Source organism: Epinephelus lanceolatus, chromosome 10, assembly GCF_041903045.1.
Source record: "Epinephelus lanceolatus isolate andai-2023 chromosome 10, ASM4190304v1, whole genome shotgun sequence".
Classification (NCBI taxonomy): domain Eukaryota; kingdom Metazoa; phylum Chordata; class Actinopteri; order Perciformes; family Serranidae; genus Epinephelus; species Epinephelus lanceolatus.
In genome coordinates, this window is record NC_135743.1 from 5,564,634 (window position 1) to 5,590,143 (window position 25,510).

Genomic DNA, 25,510 nt, shown 5'->3' on the forward strand with positions numbered 1-25,510 from the left:
AAAAACTGAGACTTTTTTCAGCTCCACGATTGTGTCTTCAACTTTTAACTTTCAAACATCTAAGTGTAAGTTTTAAAAATCTAATTACTAATTTACGTAGGTTGAAAAATAGTAATTAGTAGCTTCGATGAGGGTTAAAAAAAAAAAAAATTCAAAAACGAAGTCACGCCTCAGCCACCCCTCTCCTCTGGTAAGTAAAGAACAGTCCCTAAAATATTGGATTATAATTATTGATGCATTATTGTATTCATCAATTTAATGTTGCAGATGGTAACAATGGAGCTAATTTTACTTAATTTATGTACTTTCTGGGTAGTTTTATCTGTGATAATACATCATCATTTATTAGTTGATTATCTTAATAATTAATCTGAATATGTAAAGTAAGTAAAGCTTTAAAAAGGGGTGGTGCAGTTAAAAGTACAATATTTCCCTCTGGGTTGTGGTGGATTAGAAGTATAAAGCAGCAGAAGATAGAAATACTGTACTAAAGTACAACCTGAAAGTAATTTCAGTATTTGAGTGAAAGTATTTCGTTACATTCCACCATTGTTTTTTCTCCTAAGTTTTCTAACGCTTTTCACGATGTTTAACGCCACAGAAAATGTGTGTGAGTGGACATTAACATGATCTGATTACAGTTATTAATCTGAATGTGGCTACAGTCGGATGTTCCTCTGCCTCTGACGCTACTCTTATTTTTATAAAGCGTCGGAGTCGCCTGACTTCCTGTTATGTCTGGCTGTCTGGTGAGCATGACACAGCCCCCCCGCCCCCCTCCCTCTGTGCTGACTCTCATGAGTGTGCAGACACACACACAGTCTGGAGCAGACGGAGGACACACGGACACACAGACCGACAGACAGACAGACAGACGGTCGGCCAGTCTCACCGTCACAGGCAGCGGATCACAGCCGAGCGGAGAGAGCCGAGTCCCGGTGAGTGGAGCTGACAGAGCCCGCTGAGGGTTCACTCTATACGGCTGCTTTAATATCTGACAACTGTTGATGCAACAGCGTCTGTCTGTCTGTCTGTCTGTCTGTCTGAGTATCTATCTGTCTGTCTGCATGTCAACCAGTCTCTCTGGTCCTCAGCTGCAGTGATCATTACATCATTAATCAATTAGTGAATCAACAGTAAATGAGTCTGCTGATCACTGACTGATGGTCAGACTAACTAATCAGTTTGGTGACATCACTGACAACTAAATATGGACATTTGACGTCATGCTATTGATATATACAATATAACCATGAAATGAACTGGTTGGTCAGTAATGAGAGGAGAACATGTGGAGTCACTCAGAGGTTAGAAACTGATGAATAATCAGAGACGTGATGCAACACAGTGAAAGTGAAAACAGGCCTGATGCAGATGAGCATCACAGGGCTGAATTCATTTCTTTATATTGATCGCTGATCGCTCTTATGGAGCATTCTTACAGAACATGCAGCAAAAACCCTCTCATGTGTTCGTCTGTGCGACTGTACTGTGTTATTGTACTAATGCTGTAGTTGATCACATCGCTGGTACTGAAGCTTCTTTGATTCAGGACATGTTGTGTGTTTATGTCAGTATTTTTGTTGGTAGTTAAAGTGATTCTCACCCAGTCTACCTGCAGGGAACACATCTGCAGGTAGACTGTGGAAACAAAATTGATTAAATTAGATATTAAGAAGACACCTTCATGTAAGGGACTGTTCTTTACTTATCAGAGACAGGGGGGTAGGTGTGGTGTGACAAGGGGTGGGCAATATGGCTCTAAAATAATATCACAGTATTTCAGAGTATTTTTGTAATAACGATATTTATGACGATATGAAAAATTAGTTATTTAATAGTTAAAAATATTATTAATTTAAAGACGTAAAATTACAACAAAATGAGTGATGTAGTTTTACAGTTTTCCTTCAAAATATTTAGTAAGAACTGAACAAAAATGATCTCTCATTTCTTTAGTTTGTGAACAACACCAGTAACTCAGATTCAGATTCTGTTACAGTATTAATATTTCAACTAAATAAAATCTACCACAAATTACACATTTAAAAAATAAACCAACAGGTGATTTCCATCTTTTAGTAAAATCCTAAATGACTGAGTTGTTTTTTTTCCACCTGGACCTTTGTGCTCTGCCATTTCTCCTCTAATCATCACGCTGTAACCTGTGACAGGCTGTTGTGATACCACTACTATCACACATTCACATAGATGGAGTTTGTTGTCGAGCTGCGAGCATCACGTAGGCTTACATTACCAAAGGTTTATGACAAAATCAGAGAGAGGAGAGGGAGAGACACTGTGCTGCTGCCAGAGGAGCCGCTGAATGAGTTCCCTCTGAGCAGTAAGTCACTAAAAGAGTCTGAGAAGTCCGGGGCTGTTCATAAAACATTGAGGACGCCACAGTTTATTCCACACTACTGAAGCTGCTCCTCTTTTTGGAACCACCACGAAGTCGATAATAATTCACTTTCAGCCATGCTTGTTGTTGCCGTGGGTAACAGTATGACGTCAACATGACAACAAGCCGAAATATCGCGAGTATCACAATATAAATTTTTCATATGATATTAAATATTCTACCAGTATTATCGTTAACGAGATGACATGCCTCCCCCTTTTTGCACCACCCCTTCCCCCTTACAGGTAAAGAACAGTCCCTTAGTAAAATTGACACACTCAGGATTACAGATGGTGCATTTTATAATATTTGGCTGCAACTAACAATTATTTTCATTATTGATTGATTTCATGACGATTTTCATGATGACTACATTAATCATTTGGTCTGTTAGATTTAGATTCTGTAAGCGTGTCACTAATTCTCAGAGTTCAACGTGACGTCTTGTTTTGCCCAACCAACATAGATTCAGTTTATCATCGTAGAAGAAGAAAATCAGCAAATATTATAAAGTTGGAAAAAAATCTAATTTTGGTCACATTTTACCTAAAATTCAAACAATTCTGGATTATCTAATTTAATGCAGATTCAGTGACCATGTCGGTCGGCCCGACCCCCAGCAGCGCAGACGCCTGCCTCAGCATTGTCCACAGCCTGATGTGCCACAGACAGGGAGCCGAGAACGAGGGCTTCGCCAAGCGGGCCATCGAGAGTCTGGTGAAGAAGCTGAAGGAGAAGAAGGATGAGCTGGACTCGCTCATCACCGCCGTCACCACCAACGGCGTCCATCCCAGCAAGTGTGTCACCATCCAGAGGACGCTGGACGGACGGCTGCAGGTAGGACTCAGACTGCGTCACTTGTTTGTGATGCTTGAACATTAATGGATGGAAACAAGCATTCATTCACATTTTCTACTGAATTTGAGCTTCAGTTGGATAAAACTTCAGTCATTTAATTCTGCATCAATCAGTCGATTAACTGATCAGTCCATCACCAGGAAATTAGACAGCTATTTTAATCATCTGTTGTCCGTTTCAGTCCTTTTTTTTTTCAGCAAAGTAATCAAATATTTTCTGGTTCCAGCTTCTTAAATGTCTCAGATCTTTGTCATATATATCTCAGTAAAGTGAATACCTTTTAAATCATTGTGAAGACGTCACTTTGGGCTGTGTGGAGTTCTGACATTTCACAGATTAATGATTGATCAAGAAAATAATTAGCATAAAATGAGTCATTAGTTGCAACCAACTGGCGACCTCTGGTCCTGAAAAATAAAGCCAACATGAAATTGCCAAAAAACTGCAGTTCTTCTAACGGCCACTTGAGGCTGGCTCCGGGAATGAGTCAGTCCCCACAGACCTCCATGTTAAAATGTCCAACTTTACAGCAGAAATTAACATGTTTACAGCCTGGTACAAAAAAACAGATTTGGTCTCGATAGCCAATTTCAACATTAATGACAACAGAGGTGTTCACAGGTGAATTTTTATATAACATATCTATTTACATTTTATTAAGGCTTTAGTTAGGCATAATTAAGGACGTGGCTGCTTTGAGTGACAGGCTGTCTGCGAGGCGTCACTACAGTCACCTCTAACTCCAAAAAAACAACATGGCAACTACCGAAATGCCAAACTCCAGGATTCAGAGCAGCAGTCCACAAACCAATGGGTGACATCACAGTCCATTGTTTTATACAGTCTATGGCAGAAACGTACAGTGTCAACTTTTATTCTGGCGATTGGGTCTGTTTGGGACTAAATCGCAAACAAGTTGATTTATAAACAGGTGAGACGGAGTCACCTCATTAGAAATGTTTTTAACTCGAAACTTAAAAACAAGATTCCACAAACCGATGGGTGATGTCACAGTAACTACGTCCATTATTTCTACCGTCTATTAGAGCTTAGATCGGGCCCAAAAATTTCATCCCGACCCGGCCCGAGCCCGTGCAAGTTATGTCCGGGACTGGCCCGTCCAATTAACTGTAATTATGGGCCCGATTTAAACCCGACATTTTTCACTAAGTTGGCTGTTATAATTAACACTAAGGACACACCGAGCGCGTTAGTGCCGTGGAAGTCCTGCGAGTGTACTCGCAGGCGCTTGACTGTCATTTTAAACATGGGTAAGTCCATATTTTCATTGTTTTTTATAACGTAATAAGTTAATGACAATTTGTCATTGCATGTCCATGTATTGAGCGTGTTGGGTAAACACTGAATGAATAGGGCATATTTTTTGGAGGCACGGAAAGCCGCTGTCCCTCCCACTTATCACTACCACCCCCCTCTCTCTCTCTTTCTGTATGTGTGAATTGCAACCCCCAACCTGTAGCCATTTCTTTCTCATATCTGACACTCTCTTTCTCTCTCTCTCTCTCTCTCTCTCTCTCTCTCTCATATCTGACCGGCTTGGGCCCGTGGGCTGGGTCGGGCCGGGCTTGGGCTCGGCCAGAGAATCTAAGCTCTACCGTCTATAGTCCTTTTTACTCAAAGATCGCGCTACAGGGCCGCTACAAAGTCCCTCCTTTACGCTGCCTTTCCATTACAAGAGAACCAAACAAAGGCAGCATCATGCTGCTCCAGTGTGAGGTTTTAGACAGCATCCCCCTGCATCGAGGAATCAAAAGAGGCAGGACGGACTTGACATTTAACACAACAGCGTCAGCCTCTAGTGTGACATATAACACACATGTCGACAGTGCTTTATAAACAGTAAAAATGGCAATAACAATCATTTATGGTCTCTGTTACATGACGGCTGGTCTTGCCCTCTGCTTGAAATGGAGCTCCTGGACCTAATTATTTTACCTTTTTACATACATTTTTGGTTGCTGTTCTTCGTCTTTGAGTTAGCTGCTAACTGCTAACAGCTGCTTTTTAAATCTCCAGGCGGTGGGTCACATACATAACACATTGTCAAAATGTCACACCCATGCCACCCATGATCCCGTCCTGCTTGCTGTCCTGTTTATTCAGACATCACTTCGGCGCTGTTATTACCTCCATCCCTGGCTCAGAGGCGAGACAACTCTGCCCCGAAGAGGCAGTGTATGAGGTGCTTTTGATTGCAGCAATAGTTAAGCTATATAACATCAAATAAAATTGAGAAGTTTAAATCTCCTGAAGAAAGTTTTTCTGTGTGCTTAGAACAAAAAGTCTGTGGTTCAAACATCTGAAATTGTGTAAATACTGAAGGAAGTTGAAGTCGAGTTTGAAGTGGCAGTCAAAATACTGATGGACATTGAAACTGTGGTTATAACAGAAGTGCTGAAAGACATGTAGTGCCACTTAAAGATGTCATCTGAAGTGGCAGTTGAAATTTAAGCAGTGAAAACACTTCAAGTGATTTGGGTGTTAATAACGAGAGTATTTTGTTTAGTTTAATAAGATTTTGAAATACTTCCTGTTAAACTCTTTTCCACCCAAATTAGTGCATGTGTTTTTTTTAAACATGGGAAAAGCAGCTGAAAATAGGCGATGGACTGCTTTCTTATTGCCAGTAGATAAGAGTTGTGTACATGGCTCTGCAGTTGATGAGGCTGCCTTTATTTTTTTTACTGGTGTGTCACGCTCAACATCACGAACAGGCCAGAAAACAGTTTAGTAAGCAGTAGTAAGCACGTCAGCGTCCTTCCAGGTATCATATTTCCATCACTGCTGATTGGGGCCATCGGATCTGTAGCTGATAAATACCTGTAACTAATGCAGAGTCTTTTTTCCTGGGAGTGAATGCCGATTTTTAAACTTGACATTGAATAGTAAGGCCAGGTGTTAGCCGATGTTAATGGGGTTTTGTCCTGTAGGAAGGGCTACAGAGGTGAAGGCAGTGAAAGTGTCAGTTGAAGAGATAATAGCAGTTGAAATGAGTTGAAGTGAAGCTGTGGAGACAGTTGATCTGAAGTGTTTAAAGCTTCATACCTCTTTTTCTATTTCAGTGATCATCATCCAGACGTTTTTATTTTTCAGTTTAGTCTTTGTTTCTCTTTATTTTTAAAACCAGTTTGTCTTTGGAGGAATAAACATGTAATCTTCTGTCACAGTTTATTTCCAGTGAAACCTTCATCGAGCATCATGTCGCTCAGAGCAGCTGATTAGATCTGTAAGAAATAAATCAGAGTTCAGCTCACTTCCTCCCGATGACCATGACCTACACCTGGTGAACAGTCACATGATCATGTTTCATGTCTCAGTGCTCACAGATTCAGCTGCTCTTACGTTGTTCTCACGTGTTCTCTGCTGCTCTGGATAATAAAATGTGGAACAGTCGAACAGAGTCAGCGCAGCAGACAGCTGGGTGTGTCACAGACTGTCAGACAGTAATTATCAGACCAGAGGATGTAAACATGGATCACACTTCACACAGCTCACATGAGCCACGTTCAGCCTCACATAACATTCATAACAAATCAGGAACCAACAGAACCACCACAAGAACCCACAGAACATTTTTTGGACTGACCGAAGAATCAAAGGACGCTCCATAAAAACCATTTCAACCTGCCCCCCCCCCCCAAAAAAAAATAATTCTCAAGGACCTGCAAAACCCAATGAAGAGTCCTGCAGCCCCTCATTGACCCTATAACCCCCTCAGGTGTTCCTGTCACCTCCAGCAGTACTGTAAGAACCCTTCTGGAGCTTTCCAAAGAACTCTGAACTCACCTCAATAACTTCCTTTATTATTATTATTATACTGAAACCTCCTCATCTGATGAACTGTTGCGACCCACAACCAACATTAAAACCTCATTAGGTACCCCTGGAACCTCCCCCAGTATCGTTCCTTTAATATCAAACCCAATCAACAACCCTAGAGCCTTTCTGTGGAGGCCTGGACACATCATGCAGCTCCCTAAAGGACCTGTGAAACCCCCTCAAGAACCAGTGAAGTCTCTGAACGAATCCAAAGAACTTCTTAAAGCAGTGGTTCTCAACCAGGGGTCCGTTTAGGGGGGATCCAGGAGTTTCATAGAAAAATGGGGAATGGTTTATTTTCACTGTTTGATTCACTGCAGAAGTGAACCCAGTGTGAGTCAGACTCATAAGAGGGACTACTCGGATCACAAATTTCACTTCCTTCAGTTATTTTCTCAACTGTAGTTTCTCTAATCATATTTAAGAAACAAAATCCTTTCAGATGGAGGTGCCTGGAGCAAAATCTTACCAAATGAAGGTCCACGATCTAATGTGTGATGCAAAAAAGGTTGAGAACCACTGCACTTCAAGAATCATTGGACTCTCTTAAAGAACCTCTGCAGGTTTCACATCCAAACACTGAACCTCTCTTCAAAATCCTGAATCTTCATAGCTTGCCATCGCCAGACCAAATCACTAATGCAAGTCATTCTAAAACCTCTCACTTCATTTTAGATTTCCAAGCTGGGTTATCAATGACGGTAGATCAAAATGCCTCTGGACACAAATGGATAGATCTACAACCAATCAGAGCAACACAACGTGACGTAGCGCTGAGCAACGAACAAATGTAATCAGACTACAGCATGTAGAGATGAGCAGTGATGGTGCTGCATCAGTCTGTGAAGTAGTGTTGCAGTTTTTGCCATCACAATTGGAACTTAAACAGAAGGTTTGGCATCAGCTGCAGCCATGTTGTTTGTTTTCCAAAATGCCACGACGGTGCTCCTCTTTTTGCCTGGGTCCAGATTTTTGAATCTATCCACTGCACTGGGTGGTTTGACTAATTTGTCTGGCACCGTGCCATGAAACAGCGGTTTCTCAGTTAAAATAAAAGAACGACCAATGAGCACAGCAGGGTGACTTAATGAGCCAACCAGCACCACGGGCAGGAGTAATAACAACTATGGTGAGTGCGAAAGACAAGAGAGATGCTGCTATTGAGGCTGATCTAAATCAACATGTCTTCTCAATATCGCCCAATACCGTGATTTGTTTTTACTTCATTTCACTACACTCTCAAAACCCCAGAAAAACAGATATGTTGGCGTGACTATGCATCAATGTGGACTTGACGTTAGATAAAGGCAGATACATTGGTCACAAGTGATGGTAAAATCGAATCCCCCGTCCTTGTGTAAATCATTTAGAGTAGACGTAAGATGAAGATTGAGCGAAGTGTAGCAAGCTGAAAACTTCATCTGATATCACTCAAATCTCTGGTTTATTAGCTAGGACTATCCTCATTATAGTGTCCATGGCGCAAGGTACGCGAGCCAAAATTGATGTCATCACTTACTTGCATAAAGTGCAAAGGCTCCACATGTTGTCATCATCTGAAACGTGCCCCATTTCGTTTCGGTTTTCTTGCTCTCACAAGTACACGCACACAAAGAAAGACTCACAAACATGATACGTCACACACACTCCTCCACCCATCCAGGTCACTTTCTAACATAGTATTTAGTCACATTTTGTGACTGTGACTTTCAAATATTATAAATACATGGACTGGAGAGCTGAAAGTTTGTTTCCAGCTTACAGTGAATAAATCCTCACAAGTAACGGCGCTGTGATGTCAGCGGTTGAGGTACGTGTTTTTGTACCTGCAGGGCTCCAGACTGAAACTATTTAGTCACATTTTGTGACCATGGAGCACCAGTGTGACTTGTAAATATGATTAATGTTTGAACTTGAGAGCTGTTTGTTTGTTATCAACTCACAGTGAGTAAAACTTCACGTTTGAAGGTGCGGCAGCAACAGTTTATCTTTCAGCTAACTGCTAACATCTGACTGTTGAGTGAAAGCTTCAAGTTCAGAACAAAAGCTCTGGGTGTTTCAGAATAAAAGCACCTGTGGTTCCTCTTTGATTTATTTAATTATAACAATACTTTATTCAGTTTTATCATGGTAATACTTTAACTTAATCATAACTGTATTTTATATTTTATTTTTTCTTTAACAGTATTTTATTTAACTTTCTTGTAACAGTATTTTCATTTAATTTTATTATAACAGTACCTAACTTTATTGTAACAGAATTCCATTTAAGTTTATTAAAGTAGTACGTTGCTGAACATTATTATAACAGGATTTTATTTAACTTTATTATGACAGTAGGTGCTTTATTAACTTTATTGTAACTATAGTTCATTTAATAATTTTGTATTTTAGTCATTTACAGTAGTTTACTGGAGATTTCAAAATATCAAAAATTAGATTGTGTAATGCATCATAGCCTAAAAATACTGGCATATTTTTTTTTAAGATGTATTGTCAAGCCCTACCTAAAACCTTTTCAAGCTCACCTGCAGCATTCTTAAAATCCTCTTAAAATAGCTCATCAGATTGTCCACTATTCTACAAAACCTCTTCAGAACACTCTGGAACCTCATCAAGAAACTCTGCACACCCATGAAACCTCCTTAAGTTCCCCTGGAAATTCCACAAGAAGCATTTGACACTGCTCCAAAAACCCAAACCCTTATCAAGGACCTGCAACACTTTTTAATAATGCCAGTAGTCTCTGTAAGAACCCTGAAACCTCCGTAAGAAGCCACGCAGCCTCCTGGAGAACCAGTGGATCCTCGTCAAGAACCTGTGAAGTCTTTTAATGGATCAAAGGAACCTGAAGAACCCTCAAACACCCAAACAGAAAACTGATACGAGAGTGTCAGAGAGCAGACTGAGGACTGAGTGTGTTTCCCTGCCTGGAGGAGGAGGAGGAGGAGGAGGAGGAGGAGGAGGAAGGGCAGGCTGGCTTGTTTTGTCTGAAACACAGGAAAGGGGCCGGGTTAACTTAAGCCAGACAGTGTGTGTGTGTGTGTGTGTGTGTGTGTGAGTGTGAGTGAGTGAGTGTGTGTGTGAGTGTGTGCAGACAGACGGGAATGTGTGCACGTCTAGAGTTTGTTCTTGGATCTCACCACAGAGTTTCTACACTGTAAAAAGTTCTCAGTAACTAGTTTCAGACCAATGATTCACCAAATCAGGTTGTACCATTAAAACTGGTGAAGTGTAAATCCGTTGCTAGGAAACTCTATAGCTCTATAGCACCATCCAATCAGGAGCAAACAGCAGTGTATAGGGGAAGACACAGCATCAAAAGTGAACATAACTTTCCAGACGTTACAGTTTCAGTGGCTCAAAAGAAAACTCTTTAGTTAATGTAGGTGTTAGTTTTGTTTCTATCTGCATACATGGAGAAGTGTGTGTGTTTCAGAGTTTGTTAAATAACAACCAGACCTGCCATCACACAGAGTCACTGCATGTTCTCACTGTCTGATCTCATTTGCTGGCTTTTTGTCTGAGTTTGTCAGATTGTTTCCCTTACAGTTTTTACCCGCCGTCTGTAGTGGGATTCTACGTCGTCATGTTTTAACTGCTTGTGCTGATTGTCTGCTTTTCACGTGTCCTACTTTGAATGATGCTGCCTTACCCCTCTAAAGTCCCCCTACATTTTGTGTGTTTTTTATGTGTTGTTTTAATGGCTAATAGAGTGGTTCAGGGATGAGTCCCAAAACCTGGAGGTGAGTTAGCATTTTAGCACTTCCGGTTCCCTTGTCTCAAAGTCAGTGGCTTTTTAAATTGTTTTATTTTTTAGGTTAGATGCCTGAAATAAGGTCTGCGTGCTTAAGAAACTTTTATGTTTTGTTCTATGTAGGGCTGGGCGATAAATCCTGAAAATTACATTAATACATTTTTTGGGTTAGGGTTATCTCCATACATGATATATATCTCTATATTTTAAAATCCCCTCAAAAGCACTTAATTAATGCTAGGACTGGGAGACAAAATCAAACATCACAACATTTCTGACCAAATATCCTCTCTGATGCTACAGAGTTGTAGGGGTGACTATTGTTGTTGTTTTTCAGAAAATGTTGACACAATGAGATTTTAGATTAATAATCATCAACAATGTGGATATAACGACTAAGTGGGTTAAGGCAAGGCTTTAAAACAAATAAAAAGTCTGATAAGTTGATAAATTGACATCACTTCACTCTATTTCAGCCTTTAAAATGAACAAAAAAATTATCCATATCACGATACAAAGATATACAGAATCTAAGAGGATACATAGTCAAATATCGATAACATTATGATATCTTCATATTGTCCAGCCTTAGTTCTGTGACATAAAATATGTCAGTAAATACCCCTCTTGAATTTTGAAGCTTTTGCGTCTTTTAAAAATGGCAGTTGTTAACAAGTGGCTAAATAATTCTACAGAACATCATCGTTGTTAGCGCTTTTTAGGAAGTATTTAATAGTTGTTAATATTAACAACTATTTCTATCAGTGATGCGGGGGTCAGGGTTTTTTAAACCCACGCTGACAAGGGTTGCAACATTATGAGATTTGACAATATGATAACCGTCTTAGAAAATATTGCGGTTTCATGGTATTACAGAATTTATATTATCATTATCTATATGACCCTTACAGGAATGAAAATGGCAGGGTTATTTTTGGTTGGACAAACATTTTATTACTATAATTGAAACTTAAAACCATTTTGTCAATGAAAGTTTGTGTAAAGAGTCTCCTCTCTGAAAATAACTTAAAATAAAAAGGAGATTCTCCGTCCAGTTGCATTTTTTTAAATATCTTAGATAGGCAAATGTACACAGTACGATAACCATCAACTTTTATATCACGGTATACCTTAAAACTGATACATCCCACCACCCATCCCCTTATGAGAGCAAATCTGCGTCGCCCAACCTGCAAACATATACAGTACAGGCCAAAAGTTTGGACACACCTTCTCATTCAATGCGTTTTCTTTATTTTCATGACTATTTACATTGTAGATTCTCACTGAAGGCATCAAAACTATGAATGAACACATGTGGAGTTATGTACTTAACAAAAAAAGGTGAAATAACTGAAAACATGTTTTATATTCTAGTTTCTTCAAAATAGCCACCCTTTGCTCTGATTACTGCTTTGCACACTCTTGGCATTCTCTCCATGAGCTTCAAGAGGTAGTCACCTGAAATGGTTTTCCAACAGTCTTGAAGGAGTTCCCAGAAGTGTTTAGCACTTGTTGGCCCCTTTGCCTTCACTCTGCGGTCCAGCTCACCCCAAACCATCTGGATTGGGTTCAGGTCCGGTGACTGTGGAGGCCAGGTCATCTGCCGCAGCACTCCATCACTCTCCTTCTTGGTCAAATAGCCCTTACACAGCCTGGAGGTGTGTTTGGGGTCATTGTCCTGTTGAAAAATAAATGATCGTCCAACTAAACGCAAACCGGATGGGATGGCATGTCGCTGCAGGATGCTGTGGTAGCCATGCTGGTTCAGTGTGCCTTCAATTTTGAATAAATCCCCAACAGTGTCACCAGCAAAACACCCCCACACCATCACACCTCCTCCTCCATGCTTCACAGTGGGAACCAGGCATGTGGAATCCATCCGTTCACCTTTTCTGCGTCTCACAAAGACACGGTGGTTGGAACCAAAGATCTCAAATTTGGACTCATCAGACCAAAGCACAGATTTCCACTGGTCTAATGTCCATTCCTTGTGTTTCTTGGCCCAAACAAATCTCTTCTGCTTGTTGCCTCTCCTTAGCAGTGGTTTCCTAGCAGCTATTTGACCATGAAGGCCTGATTGGCGCAGTCTCCTCTTAACAGTTGTTCTAGAGATGGGTCTGCTGCTAGAACTCTGTGTGGCATTCATCTGGTCTCTGATCTGAGCTGCTGTTAACTTGCGATTTCTGAGGCTGGTGACTCGGATGAACTTATCCTCAGAAGCAGAGGTGACTCTTGGTCTTCCGTCTTTCGTTGTAGCGCTTGATGGTTTTTGCGACTCCACTTGGGGACACATTTAAAGTTTTTGCAGTTTTCCGGACTGACTGACCTTCATTTCTTAAAGTAATGATGGCCACTGGTTTTTCTTTAGTTAGCTGATTGGTTCTTGCCATAATATGAATTTTAACAGTTGTCCAATAGGGCTGTCGGCTGTGTATTAACCTGACTTCTGCACAACACAACTGATGGTCCCAACCCCATTGATAAAGCAAGAAATTCCACTAATTAACCCTGATAAGGCACACCTGTGAAGTGGAAACCATTTCAGGTGACTACCTCTTGAAGCTCATGGAGAGAATGCCAAGAGTGTGCAAAGCAGTAATCAGAGCAAAGGGTGGCTATTTTGAAGAAACTAGAATATAAAACATGTTTTCAGTTATTTCACCTTTTTTTGTTAAGTACATAACTCCACATGTGTTCATTCATAGTTTTGATGCCTTCAGTGAGAATCTACAATGTAAATAGTCATGAAAATAAAGAAAATGCATTGAATGAGAAGGTGTGTCCAAACTTTTGGCCTGTACTGTATGCATTAATCAATGACCCGAACCAAACCCACAAGTTGGAGCTGAAAGTTTCTTTTAGTGACCAACGCTAATACCAACATACTTTCTGTTGGCTGTATTGTCTGTCATATACAGTAAGTACCACAATATAAAATGTGATTTCTATTTATAAAAATACAAACATAGGAAGATAACAAGTACTCACCCATCTTTCAGGTGGTTACATCATTAGTATGATCTCAGACGATCAGCTTATAACCTACATGGTTTGTTTACATGCGCACACAGCTGACAGGTACAGTGGTTTATTTACATGATGTAACAGAAGTGTATATTTAACAGATTCTATGTGGACAGAGAAGCACCTGCCTGCTGTTAAGACACAGTGTTAGGCCTATATACTCTCATATGTCAGACTTTCACTGATTTTCCTTGTCAAAAACTGGATAATGGAAACCGGGAGCGCAGCAGCGCTGATGATGAAGCTGCTCGCTGTGTGAGACAGAAAGAGGGGAAGGTGGACTATTGCACAATGTTACAGTCTAAGTTATTAATAACTGTCCCAAAACGCTGCTTCATCACTTTATGACCAGCCCACCCAGAACCGGCAATATTTTCCAACAAGCTTACCTGACATTGATCACAAACAGATACCTTTATGACCAAATACAAACTTAAGTAGACGTTCAGTCGAGGTGCTTTGTGGCCATTAGCAGACACACACACAAGCCTGTGACGATATAGGTACAGTAACGAACACTTGAGTAACACTTCCACAGCAACTCAGCGATAATGTAGCTGGTCACGCTCTTGCTGTGTCGCTCTTAGTGTTAGTATGTATAGTAGTATGATTGGATGTTTGTTGGTGAAATGCACCCTGGGAGGCGTAGTTGACTTCTCTCCTTTGGTTTGTGTGTCCACAGGCTTCTTAAAGCTTCCACTCTTTTTATCAAAAAACACAAAGTTTTGTCTTCAGGATGATTTGTGTTAAAGCTGAGTGACTTGTTAAGACGATGTTATTTTTACAGTGTGTGTGTGTGTGTTTTGTCTGCAAACTGTTATCCCTGCCCTTCACCTGTGCACACAGAACACACTGATAGGCTGCTGCACTGTGTGTGTGTGTGTGTGTGTGTGTGTGTGTGTGTGTGTGTCTTCACTCTGAAACCTTCAGACTCTTGACACACCTGTAGAAATGATCTAATGAGGCGAGTCTGTCTCACCTGTTTACAAATCAACTTGTCTGAGACTTTGTTTTGTTTGTTGTTTTAGTTTTTTTTTTTGTTTTATTCAGTTTTGATTGAAACATCTTGAACAATTAGAGTTCAGCTTTATTAAACCAAACAGAACAACAGTACGTCTCAGATGAAGGTTGTTCATGACGTGGTTCCTTCCTGTATTTCAGGGTGCTCTCAGCCCTAGAGTCGTCTCCTTTGGTCTGAATCAGGGACTAATTTTGTTTCAAAGTTGTATAATTGCCTAGAGTTGGTTCGTGTTCTCACAGCAGCATTTACAAGCGGACCAGATAAAATGCCTTTTGTGAGAAAGCTGCTCTTGCAGACAGCCCGTCACTCAAAATGACCATGCCCTTAAATATTAATAATTTTAACGAATAACGAATGAGTTATACAAAAATTCAACCCTGTACACTTGTCATAAATGTTAAAATTAGCTATGGAGACCAAAACTGTTTTTGTAACAGGCTCTAAACATGTTTATATCTGCTGTAAAGTTGAACTTTTTAACATGAGGGTCTATGTGGATTGACTTGCTTTTGGAGCCAGCCTCTAGCGGCCATTTGAGGAACTGCAGTTTTTGGCACTACTGCGTTGACTTCATTTTTCAGCCTTAGAGGCTGCTGCTTGGTTTCTACAAATCACAGATATGTTACATTTGCAGACCTGCCTGAAAACAAAATGCTGACTCATGTTTTTAATGTCTTCCTAAAACACATGAAAGATAATCACGAGTCACTTTATTTTACATGAGTTGTCTCTGTTGCTTAAATCTATCTGGTTATTCTGTCTGATGTTCTCTGTTTGATCAGATTTCATATTTGATGATACTGATAGCTGATAGTTTTGAGCTCCATAAATAAAAATTATATTATAGTTTTATTATGTGTTTCCTTATTGATCCTCACTACAGCTCATAAACTAATTTATTTATTAATTTGTGTCCGGATGAATAATTTGGAGAAATATTATTATTTTTAAATTCTTGTAATTGCTGCTCTTTGTGTTTTTGTACAGTAGTTAGAATGTGTTTAAAACTCGTCCTTTGCTTTTATGTTAAAGTCAGAAAAAATCAAAAATAAAAGATAAATAAAACTAAACTTGTTCAAAATAAACACAGATGATCTTCTTACAGTGTGCTGAGGTCTGTTTGTCACACACACACACACACACACACACACACACACACAAGCAGGCGGGAGGTCAGACATGATGTCATGGTCGTGGTTTGGTGTGACGGGTTAACCCTGCATCACCTGGTACACACACACACACACACACACACACACACACACACACACACACACACACAGTGTTTCCATGGTAACCCCTGCTCACTGTGACTCAGTTTGTTCTCACAGAGTTTATTTAAATTTCCATGAAAGATGTTTCCTGTCTGTCTGACTGTCTGTCTGTCTGTCTGTCTGTCTCTCACCTGCCTGTCTGCAGGTGGCGGGGAGGAAAGGTTTCCCTCACGTGATCTACGCCCGTCTGTGGCGTTGGCCCGACCTCCATAAGAATGAGCTGAAACATGTGAAGTTCTGTCAGTACGCCTTCGACCTGAAGTACGACAGCGTGTGTGTGAACCCCTACCACTATGAGAGGGTGGCGTCCCCCGCCACCACAGGTACGCACGCTCAAGCTGTCAGTCCTCCTGTGTCATCCCTTTTGAGTTTCATTCCTTATTACTTTTAATATTCAAATTTTAACGCTCCAATTTATATTTTTACTTACATATATTTATATGTACTATGTCCCAAAACTCTGTACACATGGGCATATGTGTGCACTGCTACTGTCAGCATGTGGCTGTTATACTTTCTGTCCACTAGAGGGCAATCAAACATCAACAGGAAACATGAGGACATACCAACAGGTGATCAACAGGCTCAGGTATAAATATAAGTAATTAATAGTAGTAAAATAGTGATAAAAATAGATAAATAAATGCCTCCATGCCACGTACAATCTACTAACAGGCAGGTGTGGAGACGTGCTGCTCAATATTATGAGAATAAGCAAAACATGTTTAAAGATGTTCCAACTCCAACGCCTGAACTTGACAACATATTTATTAAAAAAAAGAATAAATTCACACAGTCGTTTTAGCGTTGGATTAGCTTTTTGATTTAAACTAACTATGAAAATTTGTTCCACTAATCATTATACGTTAATATTGATCATTAATATTCATGACGTCTGTTCTGTTGTCTGATTCGTGTCTCGCTCCTCGTCCCGCCCCCTGTCTTCCTGCAGGTCCTCAGTCTCTGATAAAGGAGGAGTTCATGCAGGACTGTCTTCAGATCGACCTGCCCCCCCACACTGACCCCTACAGCCAGCCCCGCCCTGTCAGCATGTATCCCAGCATGCCCCTCTCCCCTCCAGGTCAGACCTTCAATCTGATGTTTTTCATGTCACATTTAGATGAAACTCCGTGTGTGTGTTGACGTCCTGCTTTCTGTCTTGCAGGCAGCAGCTCCATGACGGCTGCAGCTCTGTCAGCTGTCGGCTGTGGGAGGAGCGGAGGGGGAGTCGGGGGTGTGTGCAGCGAGGGCCCCGGCCTCCTTCAGATAGCCCCACCTCCGAACCACGGGGGCCACGCCTCCCCCCCTCACCCAAACCCTCCTCACACCCCTCAGCCTTCTCACCCCCCTCACCCTTCTCACCCCTCCACCCCCACCTCTCCACAACAGCCCGACTACAGCAGCCCCCCCAAAACTGGTACCGTACCTCTGTACACACCTGAGTAGGATGAGAAATAGTTGTAGTAGTAGACATTATAAAAATAGTGGTAGTAGCAATATTACTAATAGTAGAAATAGTTTTAGTATCCGTAGCAAACATAGCAGTAGTAATATTTGTAGCTGTAGTAATAAAAACAGCCATATCAGTAGAAGCTCTGGCAGCAGAGTGCAGAACATATAATTATCGTAGTAGCAGCAGTACCTGTAGTAGTACCACAGTAACAGTAGTGATATGAGACAGATACTAATCTATGTCCTGTGTGTCTCTGCAGCCACCTGGCCAGGTAACAGCCCTGCCCCCTACAGCCCTGCAGGACCACCACAGAGTGGGCGGGGCCACCAGCAGCCTCCATTACATCATCACCACGCCCCCAACACTCACTTCTGTATGGCACTGTGTGAAGTATCCCAGTAAAGTAATACAGTAGTGGTATTTTACTGTAGTACTGAGTCTAAGTGTTTGTTCCTGCAGGGTCACAGCATCACAGCACTGCTCCATATCCACAGCCAGTGTCCAACCATCCAGGTACCACCTCTGTCCAAACATATTAGCACGTTACAAAACTGTCTACACTTTCTAAATATGTCCTCACTTTTAAAAAATATCCTGTCTTTAAAAAGTGTCCTCACCTTCTAAACTTTTTCAGAAATGTACCTACTTAGCAAAACTATTTCCGCTTTCCGAAAATGTCCTTACACTTTTCAAACCTTTGTAAAATGTCCTCACTCTCCGAAAATATTCTCATTTTAAGGACAAAAGAAATTTAAAAAAAAACAAGTTAAAATATTTAAAAAATATCTGTAACTATTAACAAACATGTCCTTTATTTCAAAACTTTCCAGACATGTCTTTAACTTTCTAAAATGTCCTCACTTTACAAAAATGTCCTCATTTGACAAACTGTCCTCTCAGGTCCAGAGTTCTGGTGCTCCATCTCGTACTTTGAGTTGGACATCCAGGTCGGGGAGATGTTTAAGGTCCAATCCAGCTGTCCTCTGGTGACAGTGGACGGTTATGTGGACCCTTCAGGAGGAGACCGTTTCTGTTTGGGACAGCTGAGTAACGTCCACCGCACCGCCTCCAGCCACCGAGCCAGGTGAAAAGTCTGACCAGTGTGACCAGTGACAGTACTGGTGTGATGTCAGTGACTTACAGTGATGTTCTTCCTCTGCGCGTTGTTTCTCTGCAGGCTCCACATCGGTCGGGGGGTTCAGCTGGAGTGTCGGGGGGAGGGAGACATCTGGATGCGTTGCCTAAGTGACCACTCGGTGTTCGTCCAGAGTTTGTACTTGGACCGTGAGGCGGGCCGAGCGCCAGGAGATGGAGTCCACAAGATCTACCCTGGAGCTTACATCAAGGTGAGGGTGGTCTGACTGGTCTGAGGATGTAGACTGTGGGTATACTGTAGGTCTGCCACTGGGCGGCTATCTCAGCCAGCGTTCTCCTCCCCTTCTGCTATCTGTATGCTACCGTTTTGCAGGAGCACTGTTGATACATCCTGGGCTTCGCGCAGCTCAAGATGATTGTGATTGATTTAGAGAAATACAAAAAACCCAGAGTGTTTTTCCCTTATAGCAGGATGATAGTGGCTTCTAGACCTTTCCCTAGTGCTGTTAGAGTGCTGCGGAGATACATCTGGTTCTGTAAGACTAAAAGCCAGAACGAACTGGCAGGGAACGCCACGCATCAAAAATATGCCCTCATTATTTTCAGTGTACAAACCCACACAAACCCGTCAACTAGACGTGACGGCGCTCCTGGATGCGACACCCCGCAGCACTTCATACCACTCTCCTGTTTCTAGCCTGGCTGCCTGTGGTAATAAATGCATTTTTCCCCCACTCACTCGCTGCTTGTACATATCAGCTTCCGTAGCAGCTCTTTTTCTCTGCTCCTATGGCAGCTCGACTCCTCTCCTCACAATGGGTGCATAAAGAGAACTCTGTGGCTGTCTGGTGTGTGACAAAAAATGAATGACGAGAGACTCGTTGTTGAGGTTGAGAAATATCCCGAGCTAAACGACCCACAATCCCGTCATTATGGAGAGAGTGGCCAAAAAGATATAGCCTGGTGAGTCATAGCTCTGGAGATCAGCTCTTCAGGTGTCCACAGATGATTTGGGGGGGGTTATTGCTGTGTGTGTGTGTGGAGGGCAGGTGTTAGTGGGTTCAACAACGAATCGCATTGCTGATTTATCACATCACATGATCTGGATATTGTAATGTGGACCCAGAATAGACCCTGCACATATAAAGTTTGGTGTAGCCATAGCAACACCCTTTATAAACAACAAGCCTGCCAATACAAGCAAGTGCTGATAGTAGGTTAGCTTCCTACCTTTCGTTTCTAACCGAGGGGGGTCATCAACACAACGTGAACTAGGAACTGGCTCGTTCACTCTAAAGAGCCGGTTCACTTGTTCACTTCAAAGAGCCGGTTCAAAGACTCGGCTCGTTCGCGAACGTCACATCACTAACGCAGACAGCTCTTTGCTCTTCTTTTGAGACTACAGACTGAAAAGACGTCACTACATCGGTCTTTTAACCAGTATATTTTGTGGCATTTTGTCTATAGAGGACAAATAATGGCAGGTATCTATCTCCATCTACCTTTGCTCTTTCCTACTTTTCTATCCATCAATTCTTTAAATGCATAAATAAACAGCTGAATGTTAAAATAAACATGGAAACAAATAAATCAATCCATTAATAAATAAGTAAAAGGTGGTAATTGAACAGGACAGTGTAGCCAGCAGATATCCAGGCCAAGACACCAGTCATCTGGGTGAGAACCCCAGGTGTGGACAAGAGGGGGAAGTGCAACAAAGCCTGGAAGTCAGCCACAAATCTCTGCAGCCTCTCAATCAGCTTCTCAATTAGCCAAAACTATCACTGCTGATCTGCTGCAGTAGTTTCAGCTCCTGGTCTGTTTTCTTCTCAGTATTATTTTAGCAATTGCAGAGACAGACAGAGACAGAAGCTCGATGTGTGTGATTACAAAAGAGCAGATGAACAGAATTGTTTTGGAGTGTACATTTTTGTTATAACCGAGAAATTAAAGTACCCAAAAACCGGTACCGTTGAGTACCAGTGCCGAATGCCAGGTACTATGAACAGATATCTGCATATAAATGCGTAAGAGGTAATTCATCATCAGTCAATAGCTAATAGGTTCCACCTCTCTACACTGAATGTTTACCTGCCATTCAAACATGATTCACAGGGAGGTTCTGCAGCATATTTTTTTCTGTGATTTCTAAGTGGATTAATGGACGTTTATTCTGGATGGACGTCAGAGATAATGATATTCTCGGCATGTGTGAGTCACACTGAGTGATATCAGTATGTGTCTCATGTCTGTGTTCATGTTTCATTGAGTTATAAAGAAGAGAAGGAGGGAGAGTTTGTCTTTAACTGCATCAGTCTGTCTCTCAGTGTTTTAAAGGATCTTAATCTCCTCCCTGATCTGTGAGTCTCTGCTGCAGCTCCACCTGCTGACCAACTTCTATAACTGACTTCCTGTTGATTTACACCTGTCCCTCTCACCTCACACAGTGTCTCTTCCTCACCTCTCACAGTCTGTCACCTGCTTCACACTGAGTGTTGATAAGAAGGCAGATCTGAACAGTTACAAAAATAAAGACCTTTGAAAAAGACTTTTTTGAAGAACCTGAAGACTTGTGCTTCATCTACTCTCTCACCTGTCTGTCTTTCTCTCCCCTGTCTGTCTGTCTCTCCAGGTGTTTGACCTGAGGCAGTGTCACAGACAGATGCAGCAGCAGGCGGCAGCAGCTCAGGCAGCAGTAGCGACTCAGGCAGCAGCGGTTGCCGGTGCGATACCTGGTCCAAACAATGTGGGGGGGATCGCCCCCGCTGTCAGTGAGTATGACCTCCTCTTTTTCTCTGCTGTGTGTCCGTCTGGAGCAGGGAACAGCGCCGCCTGCTGGATGCTTCAGAGACACTTTACATTAAAAAAAGATACCTGAGTGTGATGGTCACTGTGACCTTGCGTCCATCTCATGCTTGTGAGTGCAATATCTCAAGAAGGCCTTGAGGGAATTTCCTTTGGCACAAACACCCACCTGGGCTTAACGATGAACTGATTAGAATCTGGTGGTTGAAGGTCAAAGGTCAAGATCACTGTGACCTCATAAAACATGTTTTGGGATGAAATGATGAAGTGATGATACTATATATCCAAAACCGTGAGGCAGTAATTCTGGTGTTGGTATTATTTTAACTGCCTGATTTTTTTATGTACTCTTGAAATGTTTTAACCAGTGTCAAACATGGGGCACTAAAATTTAATACAAAGTAATAATACTAAATAAAATGTGTTATTATTATTATTTTTACAGTTTGATGTTACAGGTCTTGAATGAATGATGGACCGATTTGTTTCCCTCCTGCATTGTTGTTGTTGATGTTGTTGTGTCTCAGGTGTGACTTCCTGTCTCCCTCCAGGTGTGTGCTCGGCAGCAGCAGGTCTGGGCGTGGACGACCTGCGCAGGTTGTGTATCATTCGTCTGAGCTTCGTTAAAGGTTGGGGGTGCGATTACCCGCGTCAGAGCATCAAGGACACCCCCTGCTGGCTGGAGGTGCACCTGCACCGAGCGCTGCAGCTGCTCGACCAGGTGCTGCACACACTGCCGCCACGAGAGCACACACTCTGACACACTGCAGCAGGTGTGTGTGTTTAATCTGTCAGCTGCAGGTGGGCGGGGTTTGGCTCACAGGACAGCCAATCACAGCAGAGGATTCATCTGCAACGTGTTCAGATGACGTCACCCGGACCTTCTGTTACGGACAACACACCTGTCAGGAGTCCTAAGCTCCGCCCACCTCGTCTACACAGGTGAACACAGACACGCCACAGCCTATTGGTCAGTTCAGAAAGGCTTCAGACAATCAGACAATTACAATATCACATCCCTCCTGTCAGTCAGATGAGTTTCCATGGATACGGTGGCACATTAAAGGGTCAGTTCACATTTCGGAGGTGCCTCCTCTTTAAAGATCTGAAGAACTCGTTCATTAAAAGAGATTTTTCTGCTTTATTTCAACACTTCTGGACAAAATAAATTAAATGATAGTTAGCTTCTGTTTGACCGTTTGCTTGTTTTTGAAGTGGCTCTTACTGTTAGCTTAACCGAACCATAACACCCGCCCCTCCTCAGTACCTGCGGCTTCAAGTTCAGCTTCTTTTACCAAAAAAATGTAAACGTAAATATGTAAATTACATTTCCTGTATCATTATCAATAAAGCTGCAGGTTATTTTCATGATAAATCAAATAATTGTTTGGTCTGAAAAAAAGTCATCACATGATTCATTCTGGTCCTGTTCTGCATCGTCTTTGACTATTTAGTTCAAATGATATTTGTGCCAAAAATATAAAAAGGCGGAGACAGCGTCAGACCCATAGACTGTATTTAAAGATGGACGACATGACTGCTCCCAAAAAGTGAAAGCCGAAACATCTTGATTGCCCCCTGGTGGCTGGCTGTAGTATAGGTCTTAAAGCCCAAAGGGACCAAACTGAAACATCAAAGATGTTCTCTGTTGTTTTAGGTAGCTCTTATCACACTGGTGTTCAAGTGTTTGTTTTTCTGAGAACTTAAATTGTAACTATTTATTTGATACTATATCAATCAATCAATCAATCAATCAATTTTATTTATAAAGCCCAATATCACAAATCACAATTTGCCTCACAGGGCTTTACAGCATATGACATTTAAATATAGAGATATTTAAATATTATAGGACAATAATTGTGTCAACAATTCACAGTAGGAAATGTTACACAGTATAAATGTTAAGGATATGTGCGCATATATATATATATATATATATATATATATATATATATATATATATGTATATACACACACATATGGCTCCACATGACATCACCAGAGCAAGATGGCAGCGGCAGGGATATTTAGGCTTCATTTTTGTACATGGAGTGAAATGGAGACATGTTATGTCCATATTTATATACAGTCATTGGTTGGGCCAAACCAGTTTAGTGAGGACCTAAAACTGACCCTGGAGCAATGAGGGCACACGTGCCCACGTCCACAGAAAAAGTTTTAAACCTTTGCAGTTCATTCTTTATTTCTCAACTTCAACAACAAACAGTTTGAGTGGCTGCTTAGCGTTTTAATACTCACTGGGTTTGAGGGCTACTTGACGACCTCCTTCACTTCCTGTCATCTGTTGGTGATAAAAGCAAAAAATGACCCAAGAATATTTATAAAAAGAAGAGAAGAAGAAATAAAATGAAATAAAAGAAGATAAAAGTGGAGATATTTATGTTTCGCCATCCAGCTGATTCATTCTGTCCTCAGTTCTGTTTCCTCTTCCACCTGCTTTTGGTGAAAAAACACCAGAGGTATTGTTTGCTCACGGCCCGTGGGACCAGTTCATCATCTGCACTGTTCCAGTTTTGGTGCAACTCGATTTTTACACAAACCCAAATCTCTCCTTCACATTGTTTACTCTTTATGTCCATGTCTGGCTGTTCTCTCTGACCTGTGGAGTTCCTCAGGGGTCGATCCTGGTCCCATTTTATTTTCCCTTTCAACACTTCGTTCAGGACACACCGTCCATCAGTCTGTCTCTTATCATTACTTCAGCTTCATGTATTATTAACACCAGGTGAGATCAGTGCCTGGATGTGTTTTCTGGAGTGTTTGTCTCACCTGCAGCTAGGACTGGGCAATACGGAGAAAATCAAATATCATGTAATTTTTTACCAAATACCTAAATATCAATATTGTGATGACAATGTAGGGTTGACTATTGGTGCTTCAGAATATTTTTACACAATATTTTTCATAAATAATCATTATTTATGTGATTCTATTTACTAAGAGGCTAAAGACAAATAACAGCACAGCCAGAACAGTCTGGTAAATTCTATTCAAAATTTTAAAAGTCGCCTTTAAAACCAAGAAAAGGCACTTACATTATTATGATATACACAATCTTAAACAATACTGCATCTCACATCACAATATCCATATAGTATAGATAAATTGCCCAGGCCTACCTGCAGCATGATTTAAAATAGTTTCTGTAGTTTGGTTGAACTGACCCATAAACAACTGGAAAACTTAAAAAAAAAAAAAAAACTATCTGCCAAAAATCAGCTGTTCCATTTTCCACAGAGTGACATCATCTTTCTGTTTGGTTCAAAGTCTTTAATGATTATTTATTTTTATTGATTATCAACCAAAGATTCACTTCCTGCTCTCGATGACATCACATCCAGTTTACTCAGTCAGATTATTTATTCTGTCTTTATTTTTTTTTCTCTCTTTTTTTATCATACATACAGGCTTTTATACTGAAAGGGTCTATAACTGTAACATCTGCTGTTTATTCAAAATAAATTTTTTCTGATTAAAAAAAAAATCACCTGATTCTTCTGTGTCTTAACTTTTTCCTGTTTTAAGAAACACAGTCGGCACTTTGCTCAAAGGCACTGCGGCTGTTTAACTGCTATAAAGTTGGGCATTTTAAGGTGGAGGTCAGTTGGGATTGATTGTTTTGCAGCAGCAGCCTCAAGTGGCCAAACAGCCTCGCAGAAACACTGATTTGTAACATGAAACTATTTTATTCAGTGTTTTTACTGGTTTAAATCACGTGGTACATTTGTTTTAGAGAGGAAGAGACCTCTGTGGATAATTTGGCTCATGTTAAAAACCTCCTGAACAATGAACACTGAAGGAATTCTAACCAGGAGAAGCGTCACTGCACAGGTGGTATTACATGTTGTGGAAATGTTGTATAAATGTTTGAGTATGTAGCCTATGTTTAGGTTTCTATAGGTGGCATTCCTTCATGTGTTGGTTTAGCTAACATTTTTATATATATATATAAATA

The 25,510-nt window shown here is 41.2% G+C and overlaps 1 protein-coding gene across 1 annotated transcript; it reads left to right on the forward strand.

The window, feature by feature from the left end:
* Positions 1-794: 794 nt before the first annotated feature.
* On the forward strand, positions 795-25,039 carry LOC117265853 (mothers against decapentaplegic homolog 4-like). The gene is made up of 11 exons (XM_033640607.2): positions 795-938; positions 2,988-3,238; positions 16,324-16,501; positions 17,131-17,259; positions 17,344-17,595; positions 17,891-18,004; positions 18,091-18,144; positions 18,532-18,715; positions 18,809-18,977; positions 21,359-21,497; positions 22,083-25,039. Exons 2-11 carry the CDS (start codon positions 2,999-3,001, stop codon positions 22,289-22,291), a joined length of 1,668 nt encoding a protein of 555 aa, XP_033496498.2. The 5' UTR covers positions 795-938; positions 2,988-2,998; the 3' UTR covers positions 22,292-25,039.
* Positions 25,040-25,510: the final 471 nt, after the last annotated feature.